The sequence below is a fragment of the Camelus ferus genome, chromosome 21 (genome assembly GCF_009834535.1).
Source record: "Camelus ferus isolate YT-003-E chromosome 21, BCGSAC_Cfer_1.0, whole genome shotgun sequence".
Lineage (NCBI taxonomy): Eukaryota > Metazoa > Chordata > Mammalia > Artiodactyla > Camelidae > Camelus > Camelus ferus.
In genome coordinates, this window is record NC_045716.1 from 22,834,788 (window position 1) to 22,845,579 (window position 10,792).

The 10,792-nt window shown below is 48.6% G+C and overlaps 2 protein-coding genes across 5 annotated transcripts; one reads left to right on the plus strand and one right to left on the minus strand.

Annotated features, from left to right (window-relative positions):
• Positions 1-1,156: 1,156 nt before the first annotated feature.
• JTB (jumping translocation breakpoint) lies at positions 1,157-3,592 on the plus strand. Its single transcript, XM_006177196.3, has 5 exons — positions 1,157-1,849; positions 2,010-2,047; positions 2,256-2,338; positions 2,790-2,869; positions 3,273-3,592. Exons 1-5 carry the CDS (start codon positions 1,767-1,769, stop codon positions 3,427-3,429), a joined length of 441 nt encoding a protein of 146 aa, XP_006177258.1. The 5' UTR covers positions 1,157-1,766; the 3' UTR covers positions 3,430-3,592.
• A 154-nt stretch (positions 3,593-3,746) lies between these two features.
• CREB3L4 (cAMP responsive element binding protein 3 like 4) lies at positions 3,747-8,365 on the minus strand. Of its 4 annotated transcripts, XM_014552849.2 has the most exons (10): positions 7,879-8,365; positions 7,577-7,751; positions 7,079-7,325; positions 6,802-6,923; positions 5,207-5,299; positions 4,968-5,074; positions 4,782-4,850; positions 4,592-4,676; positions 4,319-4,415; positions 3,747-4,189 (listed from the first exon to the last, which is right to left on the minus strand). In XM_014552849.2, the coding sequence occupies exons 2-10, from the start codon at positions 7,745-7,747 to the stop codon at positions 3,999-4,001; spliced, it is 1,182 nt and encodes a 393-aa protein (XP_014408335.1). In that variant the 5' UTR covers positions 7,748-7,751; positions 7,879-8,365; the 3' UTR covers positions 3,747-3,998. The 4 variants fall into 4 exon arrangements, with proteins under 4 accessions (XP_014408335.1, XP_032320093.1, XP_032320092.1 ...); XM_032464202.1 differs by having other exon boundaries at positions 3,760-4,415; positions 7,949-8,365; XM_032464201.1 differs by having other exon boundaries at positions 3,760-4,415.
• Positions 8,366-10,792: the final 2,427 nt, after the last annotated feature.

Here is a 10,792-nt window from a genome sequence, read left to right on the forward strand (position 1 = left end):
GAGGAGAATGTGGAGCAGAGTTAACAAGGAAAAAGTATGGGGATAAATGCTTTGATTTTGAGAGGTGGGATATAGATTAATTAATAAAATTAACTAATAGTGCCTAGATTTATATGAAGTTTATTTTTAAATACCTCTTACGTATCTACTGAGCAACCAAGAAAACTAAACTCATATGGTCCAGTTGTCTGGGAGACAGCAGAAATACATATATGTAAAACTAGGAGGAAAATTCTGGCAGAATTAAGATAGTGACTGATATGTTACCAGACAGTAAAGCATTAACCTAGAATGTGGGTCAGATCACTGCAGTTCTAGATGTATGTTAAGGTTTGACTCCCTGGGGAAAGCAGGCACAAGTCTGAAGCCTGGGAGGTGAAAGTCTAGGTTTACGCCTCAGCTTTCCTACTAGCTCTGACCTTGGACAAGTGACACACACTGAGTTTATTCACAAAAAGGGATAATAACCAACTGACTCCTCAGGATTACTGAGAATCAAAAGGAGCTAAATGCTGAATTCAAAAAGTATGATAGAAATGTTGTGAGGCAACATAGAAGAGGATAAATTATTAGAATTAGAAGAGGATAAAATATTTTCATAGACATTTCATTTGCACCTTGCAAAAAAAAAAAAAAACCCAACAAAACCTAGAAAATGCATATTAGCATTTCCATTTTATACAGAACACTGAGAGCCAGATACCATTCTAAAGTTATGTTGCTAATAAGCACCAGAACCTAGACTCAACACTTCTTGGGAGTTCAAATCTCATGCTCTTACTGCACTATGTAGGAGCAAGGGAGCTGAAAACATTTGAGGAAGTCATTCAAAGGTCCGGCTCTGGAGAGTGATTTAGCAATTAATATCAGAGAAGGTGATATCTGAATAGAGCTGAGTGGGAGCCCAGAGACAGGAAAAGGCTTCACGTTCATCGCTGGTCTCGGGCATTCCTGGCCCCAGAGAGAAGAGAAAGTGCAGTTTCGCCTCCGTTCCTGGACGGCCAACTCAGCTTCTCCCCTTGACTGTAAAGGGTAAGGAGGTCAAAATCTGATGCTGAATGGTGAATCCCAAGGTTTTAAGGGGGGAAGAAAGCCCCGAGAGGGTGACGCATTGTTCCTTTTTGTGTCTCGCTGTTCACCTAGCGCCGAGGGGTTAACAGGCAACAGCGCAGGGAGTAAGGAACCGAGAACGCCCACAAGCCGCACCACCGCCATTTCCTCTGTTCCCTCAAAAGATTCAAGACTACCAGGACCATAGTGCAACCGCGTGTGTGCCCCGTCAATACGTCGCATCTCGCTGCTCGGATGCCGTGAGATCCAATTCCCAGGGAGCAGCGGGCGCGGCGCCACCAACCTCGAAAGACTACAAAGCCCATCAAGCAACTCGCGGACCTCCGCCTCCGACGACTGGCCGAAAACCGACCGGCACCCAGGATCCTCCGCGGGGCAAGATGGCCACGCCGGGAGCGGAAGCGGAGCCGACAGGGTGCTAGGCCCTACGCCTCCTCGTTCTTTCCTGAGGAACTTACGGGTCCGAGGAGGGAAACTCACGGACCTGTCAGGCAAATGCGTATTGCCTTTTCTCGCCGTGGCCATGGGGCCGTCCTGATAGAGCCTTGGAACTGACAGGCAACCATAGCATTTCGCAGTCCCGACTTGGAACCTCCCCAGGACTGCAGAGTAAGCGCCGCCTCTGCGTTCCGACAGAGGCACGAGGCCAGTCAAGCAGGTCCCTCTGTCCCGACAGGTGCGACACTGAGCACTCCATGCCTGCGGGCGCGGGGAGGCATGGCCCCCCCCAGGGCCGCCACCTCTGCTGGTTGCTCTGCGCTTTCACTTTAAAGCTCTGGTAAGGAGGGGCTGAGGACTGGGAAAAGGAGGGGACTGGAGGATCGGATCGTTCCCGCCCCCCAGGTTGAGGGAGACCGTGTCCCGGGGCCGCGGAGGTGGGCGGTTCACTGTATTCTGGCTTCTGACTTTTGCCCCTTTCCCTCCCTCACCCGCTGCAGCCAAGCAGAGGCTCCCGTGCGGGAGGAGAAGCTGTCAGGTGGGTGATGGGTCTGGGAACCCGATGCCCCTATTTTTTTTTGTTGTTGTTGTTACTACCTTCTCCCATGTGTCAACAGCACAGGTGGAAAAGGGCGGCATCACTTGGAATGAGGGCGTTCAGCTGGGCTGGGAAGTTGATGAGCAGAACTTTGCGGAGAAGTGTTTTCTGAATGAAACCTGCGGCTTGCATTTCTCTCCCTTTTTAGTGAGCACCTCAAATTTGCCGTGCTGGCTGGTGGAAGAATTTGTGGTGGCAGAAGAGTGTGCTCCGTGTTCTAACTTCCAGGCTGTGAGTATCTGTCTTCTCTCCCCTTTTCCTCCCTAAGTCTTAACTAAGAGTGCTTTTACATTGTCTTTTTGTCCTTTTCCTTGTGTTTTTGTCTTTGGCCTTTCCTACTAAGGCCAAACCTGAATTTGTCTTTTCCCCTGAACACGTGCCCTTTCCTTTCCAAGTTAATGGCAACATTCAGCTAATAACCGTGTTCGGTTCATTTTTAATCCAGTAAACTCCGGAACCTGCCCTCACCTCCCCTAGACTATTGTTCCTGAAGTGTTCTCATTAACACATATTCCGCATCATGCAACCACTGCCTCATCCTTGCCATCAGAACTCTTCAGTAGTTCTCCGTTGCCTACCAGCTCTGAGCCATAGCACTTGAGCACCTGCTCATTCTGAATGGCAGCGTTTCTGCTTCTATTGCCCCTTCCTAACATGTGCTTTGGTCCTTTTCTCCTGTCAGAAAACCACCCCTGAGTGTGGTTCCACAGGGTATGTGGAGAAAATCACATGCAGCTCATCTAAGAGGAACGAGTTCAAAAGGTAAGTGCTGTCTTGAAACCTCCTAGATCGTCTCCTTTGCTCCTATGACTTTATGTAGATAGTCCCACCTCTTCCTCTTTGTCTAGGGGCAACAGGGCATATTTGGAAAAGGAAGGGGATTTGGAGCCAAATGACTTCAACCCAAGTCCCACCTTTATTCTTCAGCACTATATTCTTGGCCATATTTGTTCATCAGCAAAATTGGTTAATACCAGCTCTGTTTATCTCACCAAAAAATAAATTACATATTTGAGGGGGATTAAGATACTGTAAACACCTTAGAAGACTGACTGGTTTCCTCTTTTCCCTTCAGATATGTCTTGGTTAGGATGAAGCAGGAGGGAGATTAAAGGTAGAGGCTGTCTGGCCTTCCCTGGAAATAACTGTTTCTTCTTGCCCTCAGCTGCCGTTCAGCTCTGATGGAACAACACTTATTCTGGAAATTTGAAGGGGCTGTTGTGAGTGTGGCCTTGGTCTTTGCTTGCCTTGTCATCGTTCGTCACCGACAGCTGGACAGAAAGGCTCTGGAAAAGGTCCGGAAGCAAATTGAGTCCATATAGCTACCTTCTCCCCTTTTATGGGGTCTTAGAGACCCTATTGCAGACAGAGAAAGTGGAACGGACTGACTCATGCCCCTGGTTCTCTGGAACCTTATGGTGGCACCCCCTTTCTCCCATCTTCCTCATCTAAATCACTAATGAGTGGAATAAAAAGTAGAATCATTTCCTTCCCTACTGTAATTGGATTTGGAGCAGGAAGTCATGGGGGTAGAGAGGAAAAGGGGTGGCAACTTCAGGCTCCAGTTTACCAAGTATCTATCTTCCCTGTCTTCTACTACTTACTTAAAACTTCCAGGATACAATTTCAGCAAAAAAACAAAAAGTTTATTTCTCAGCCAAAAGGTCTGTTTCCCCTTAACCCTATCTCCAAAGAAGAAATAAAACCACAGATACATAACAAAAGTATTTGAGGTACCCCCTCACATAGGCAGACTGAGCTCAGACGTCTAGAGTATCCTGAGCCCTGAGGCCAGAGAACCCTGAATGGGAATTCCAGGTGGGAAGCAGGACCACAGCGGAGCCCTGAATTCCTTATTGTGAATGGGAAGTGGGCCAGGAAGTGTTACAGCTCACATCTCATCTGCGTGCAGCACAGTTCTGATGTGTCTGTTGGGCCCTGCCCTCCCTTCCTTCTCAAGCAGTGTCTGTGTTGAGCCATTTGCACCCTTGGCCCCAGGTGGCCCCTCCAATCTAGACTCTACCACTGGGTTCTCCAGATTTTCTGTCATGTCCTTGTGAGTCAGGATGTTTCTGGAAATCACTGTGGGGTGAAGGAAAAGGGCAGTAGTATAGTGGTCCCTTGGTTGGGGGATCCTAGACAGAACAGGATCTCCCTCCCACCTCTTGACTACCCTGGAAAACAGAATCCCTTCCTGCCTTTGCCTCTCACCTCCATGAGGCTGGTAATCCTCAGGCCCAGCTTCTGGTAGGCCCTGAAAGGGGCTGAAACTGGGCAGGATGATGAGAGCCAAGGAGAAAAGAAGGATCTGGGAAGAAGCAAGAGGACACTTGGGCTGTGGGAACAATAAAGGAAGGGAACAGGGGGCAGTTGGGGTCTTTAGTGATGGGAAGATAGGTATGGCTAGGAAGTGGGGGTGTCAGGATGGAAATGTGGCAGAAGATGGAGGAGGTGAGGGAGAGATGGGAAATAAACTAATGGTACCAGAACACAAGTGCTAGTCTGGGCAGCTTTGTTGGAAGTTTGAACAATAAGCATCTGCAGCTGGCGGAGCTGAGTCACCAGGGAGCTGGGAAACGGAATGAAGAGTTAGATCTCCTGGAACCAGGGCCCAAGAATGGTGACCCTGTATGCTGCACCCTTCCCCCAACACGCATACTGTGTTTTCACTCACATGTTGTGTCTCTCCAGCTCGTGGACTTTCTTCTGTAGTTCCTGGTTCTGTGCAGAACAGGCAGCCACCCTAGGGAGTGTGGAAAGGTAGGATAAGGTTCTGTAATCACGTGAGCCCCTGACCTTACCTCCCTTGGTAAAGGAAGGGGGCCCAGATGTGTAAGCCAGCAATGTGAGGCAAGCGTACCTGCTCTCCAGTCCATCGATGTACTCTTTCTTCCGTCGCCGACTGTCCTGAGCTGACTGCTTGTTACGAATTTTCCTCCTGACCTTCTTGAGGACCCTCTCCTCTGCCTGGGGACCCAGGGTGTATCAGTCCTGAGCCCTTAACCTCCCCCGATTCCCCACCTCTCCCCTGGTATCCTGACTCCTCAGAGGTCATGGAGGGGCTGCTGGGTTGGGATACTCTTTGGGGAAGCACGTTACCTTAGTGAGGGGCAGGTGAGAGGGTAGGGAAACCCCTTCCTGTCCCAGCAGACGCTTCTCCTCATCTGTCAGGAACAAGGTTGGACAGGGCAGCTGGTAGGGGACAAGAGAAGATGAGAATGGAGAGAGGGTCATGCCATTGTCAGTACCCAGGCTGTTCCCCTTGCATGCCTCCTGGAGAGTGTTTCTTACACTGAGGAATAACAAACCATGAAATGAGATGAGGGGCAGGGACCTTAATTCAGACAGACTCTGGATTGAGCCAAAGGGAGTTCTTGAGGCTGACAAGGGAGAGGGGAGGTGGTTTTGTCATATTCTTTGCCCACCAACTTAGGACCTTGGCACTCTGAGCAAGCTAGGGAGGGACTGTTCTGGTCCACGTCTCCCCAGACCTTAGGGGTATTTGAAGAGGATGTGGAGTAACTCACTAAGGTAGGGTTTGCTTAATCTTAACAGCAGGCAAATGATTCACTTTCAGCCATTAAATTTGGCAGAGTGTTATCCAGTTACCTGTCAACCACAGGGAAATCCCTGGGGCAAGGGCCCATTCTCCCCTAGAGTCTGAGCCCCCCTTTTCAGACTGAAGTTCTGTCCCATCTCAAAGAATTCCCCAAAGGCAACCAGACTGAACAACTTCTCATAACAAAAGTATGTGGGGAGAGTAGATGGTATCTGGTAAGCTGAGCCTATCAACTGAATAACTTGCTTTTCTAACTCGTATTCCTTTTTGAAAGACTTATGGTTCACTTTGTGACTTAAGAGGAATTTGCTTTTGTTTTTGCCTCCTGATGGTCTTTTGGCTTTTAGCTATACCACTTCTATCTTTGCTGTTTTCTGATGTTCCCTTCTTGCTCTTGTGACTATTTGGCAAAATATTACCAGACTCCCCAGTGTTTTTGATACATAGTCAAGTTTAGATGCCTCAGACTTTTTAAGGTTCCTCAGCCTAGATTCTAAGATGCTTGGCTTGGCGTCCAGTTGTAGCTTCCACAGATTTGCAGGGAGGCTAGAACCCATTCCCTGCCATTTGCACACAAGGCGTTCTTTCCAGGATAAAGGGAGGCACAATGACCTGAGCAAGGCCCCCTCCTCATCCCCACTGCAGGAACCAGCCCAGCCAGTCTTGGGAAGCTGTGTGATGTGTGACCCCCCTACACTGTAACCCTGGGCAGTGGGTGCCTGCTGAACATTGTTCCAGTAATAAACCTAGTTGCAGTTGCTTCTACACCCTGTGTCCAGTAACCAGTTGGAATCCAGGTGGCCTGTCCCATTTCCACAGTCCTGACCCAAAGCTGAGACAATTGCCCTGGCTGAGCAGACAGTGCACACAGATTGGGGCTTTCTCCTGAGCCTTGTCCCTGGATTCCCTCACCTCACCCTCTCCTTAACTGAGGCATTACCACCTTACCCCTGAGGGCTTCTGTCCCTCTTGTCCTTTCTTGTTCTTAAAGTTGCCCATATCTCCATGGCATTCAGGCCTGATGCCACAAAAACTGGAGCAAAGACAGTGTTCAGCATTAGTTCCCCCCCCCATCCCCTTCTCCCCAGTTCTGTACATCAGGGAGTACTGAATCCAGCTGACCCCCGAGACTCACCAGGGCTGCAGGAGGCACTGGGTTTACAGTGCCCGCTCTGGGCAGGATGTGCGCATGAGCGTCAGCAGGTAGCTCACTGACCACGCAGGCATCAGGCACCATAAATGGTGGGCTCCATTGATCTGAAGGAGACATAGGTGAATTGGGAGAAAGGAGATGCAGGGTATACCCTGATGGCTGCAGGGCCTGAGTAGTGGCACAGGGTGGGGAAACCCCCTTAACCCTAGGTTTAGGGCTGGACCCGAAAGGCCATTGTCCCCTTCCCATAAACACTGACCTAGTTGGATGGAAATGAACCCTACAGCTGTCCCAGCTTCCTCCTGCATCCTCTCCAGGGCTCCTGTCTCATAGACAACCTCATAGAGGGCAGGGGAACTGGGTGGCTTCGGGGCAGGGGGACTGTCTGGATGGCCAGGATCCTCAGAGATTCCACTGTCACTGCCAGGAGATGCTTCTGAGCAGTACACTTCATTGGGATCAATGAAAAGCTTCAGGAAATCTTCAGACTCACTCTCTTGAAGACCCTACAGAAGAAGAGGGTGTATATGTGTACAGGGAAGAATTCTGGAAGTCCTATCCGATGTCAAAACTAGATCCTTCATGCTTCAGTTTCAGTTCCTTCTGTCCTTGGACATGAGAATGGTGGAGAGTTACAGCTCATGTCTATTTTAGGGGCTCTGTCTTCAGACCTCTCTGAGTGGAGGCTAAAGCGTCTTGGACTTCTTATTACAGAGTTGTGTCTCAACCCACACCCACCTCCATTCATCACACTCACACAGCCATGGCCCCCACTGGACTCCCAGCCTTGCAGCCCCTGTTCTTGCAGCCTAGTTACTGGGCCCTCTGGAGGTAGAGAGAGTCCCAGCTCCAGGAAGGATCCTGTTGAGAAGACATCTTCTGGGGGCTCCAGCCACACATCCAGCAGGTCAGGGGTTCTGAAATCCATGCTTCTGCAGGGAGGGTGGGGGGTGGAAGTTGCAGAAATGGGGTGATAGCTCTCCCCCTCCCTCCCCCACAGTTTCTGGGTTCATCTCCCTCTTCCATTGTCCCCCTTCCTCACCTGTGCAGCCCCCTCACCTGTCACCCGGAGCTCTCTCCTCCAGCCTTATCTCTGGCTCAGACCAACAGGCTCCCCACTGGGTATTACCTGTTCCGAAGAGCTCAGCCGTGCCAAGCCAGCGTAGCCCGTTGATGGCCCCAAACACTACACCTTTTCTTTTCTCCAGGATCTCGCATCCTGGACCTGCCTAGCCAAGCCCCGCCCCCAATCTTAACAGTTCGAATGTGGGTTGCACCTAGCCAGGAGCCACGATAGGGGCGCAGTATCTGGGAGCAGTGTTAAGACGCTGAGCGTCCACAAACGGAACTTAAGGGAAACAGCAGCCTTGCCCTTTCTGCCTGAGTTTCTCCTAGTGATAGTAGATCTTCCTGAGGATTTAGTGGCTCCTCAGGGAAGGATAGAGATGACTGGAGCACTGGACGCTTGAGTGTTCTCTGGCCATCAATTTCATAGGCCAAGGCGGGGTTGAAAACAAAGGAGGGAAGAGTCCACAAGGATTGCTCAAGACTTACAGAGACATCCCCTCCCCCACCCTGTGGCGTCTTCCCACGGTTGAGTCTGATTGGAAGCTAAAGACATAGGGGTTTTGAGGGGCAGGCCATTGAGCCAATGGGATACCGTCTCCAGGCAGGCTCCGCCGTAACTGGTCGAAATGGGCTGTCAGAGACGGCCTGAGGCCAATGCGGCCAGGGCTCTTATTTGTCCCCCGGGGATTGGGTTCAGCGGGACCAAAGGGAGGGTAAGAGACAGAAGACAAATTGTAGGGAAGCGGGGAAAAGTTCCGGGATTGTGGGTAGCTTGGTTTAGTTTCGCTTGCTACGTGACTCTGAAACCCTAGGCCGGGAATAAATAACTTGTTGACCCAAGTTAAGTGACACAGCTTTGACTCAGCGGGCGGAAAGTCGTGCAGTCGTGTGTTATCCAAATCTGTTATCCAAGCATTATAGTACTGATAAAGAACAGCAGTTACACATACACACTCACAGGACTCTGTTAACTAACGGAGAGACAAGGTCTAGAAAACTGCAAAAGGTTAAAAAAATCATTTGGATTTGGTTTGGGAATCTGTCTTATTTTTTGCGAATAATTACCAACAATATGCAATATATATCCTGCATGTGTATAGATTACAAAATGTTTTCATAAACATTGTTCCTCATTTAATCCACAACAGCTCTGAGGCAGACAGGGAAGGTGATGTTTTTCCGATTTTACCTATGAGGAGTCGGAGATACACAACTGGAATGTAGTGATACGGAAACTCAGAACATTTTGCCTTGGTCTAGAGACTGATGACCCAGGAATTCACTTGAAATAAAATAACGGAGCTATACTGATAGAGGTATGATTTTCATCTGCCTGCCTCCCCAACAGTACTTCAGATAAAGGATAGCTGAGTGAATAATAAAGCACAAAAATTTGGGATGTGGATTCACAATTCTTCCCTCGAAAATTTGAATGGGCTAGGGGTAAAGACAAGCACAGGGTCTAATATTTATTGAATAATTGATATATGTCAGGCATTTTCCTGTTACTCTTATAATTCTCATAGCAACTCACAGCTGGCAGAAGAGTAAGTAATTTTCTCAAGATTACTCTAAGTAGCTGAACCAAGATTTGAATGTCTGAGCCCATATTCTTTGCACTATATGAAGGAAGCTATCTTGCTGGGACTTTCTCAAATTTTCCCACTGTCTTTTCTGCTCATCTCTCTGCATCCTGCTCAAGTATGAAGAGACATAGCTGGTTCATGCAGAGCTCCAAGGAAAGCAGAGCTGTCCTTGTTGAGCTCATTCCTAGAGCAAGAAAGGTTTCAAAGAGTTTCCTTCAGGCTGCATGTGTAGAGACAATTAAGTGGAAAATATACAGTTGCCCCTGGTTATCTGCAGGGGATAGGTTCCAGGAATCCACCCACCTCCCCGTGAATACCAAATTCCTCAAATGCTCAAATACCTTAGGTCAAATGGCAGAGCATAGTCAGCCCTCTGTATTCACAGTTTCTGCATCTACAGATAGGGAGGACTGACTGTATTCAGCTTCTATTAATGTTAGAAGTGGGCTAGTCTAACGTCCTTCTTCCACTTGATTTATCAAGCTCCTGAGAGAGAAAATGACTTGCTTTAGATCACACATCAAATTAAGGTAGCGCTGGGACTAGAACCCAGGTCTCCTGACTCCCAGTCCATGATTCCTTGTTAATGCTACTAGTCATCAATAATCTTTTTAAAAATAATTTTGAAAGCATAATTTGCCACAGACAGACCAGAGCATGCATAATATTCCCTTGAATAATCTGGAGTTGCCTCTAATAGTAATTTTTCTCTTTTAATTAAGAGCTTGGAACAACAATTATTCTTTTATTAAATGATAGAACACAAATATCCCATTTCACTTATACCCTGATCTTAGAAAAAGAATGATTCTTTTCTCCTAGGCCCCCTCCATCAGGATGTCCTCCTGCCCCTCTTCTTAAGGAAGTTGCCTCCCCTTCCAGAGCCTTATCAAAGGCATCACCTTGTCCCTTCTTCAGGTGAGGCCTTTTCACCTTTGCAAAAAAGAACAGACTAAGCCCCCTTTATTTTCTTCCTTTGTGCCCTACCCTCCCATGAGACTAGAAGAGGATTCTGATAGCACAGGGATGTGGGCCAAGAGAATTCAGGCTAAGGAAACACTGAAGGTCCAGAGTCGAAAATACCTTGGTTCATTCAAGGAACAGAAAACAAAAAGGAGGCCAAGAGGGCTGGAGGGAGAGAAGTTGGAGAATTCCAGATGGCTTTGGAGCGAACTCTGGACAGATGCCTTGAGGTATGGTAAGGATGATAAATTGGAGTGTACTGAAACTATTCTCTGAGTGGTGTTCCAGCAACCCCTGAGAAGGGTCCCACCGCTTTACCAACTTGCAGGCAGAAGGCTGCACAAAAGTCAACTCGG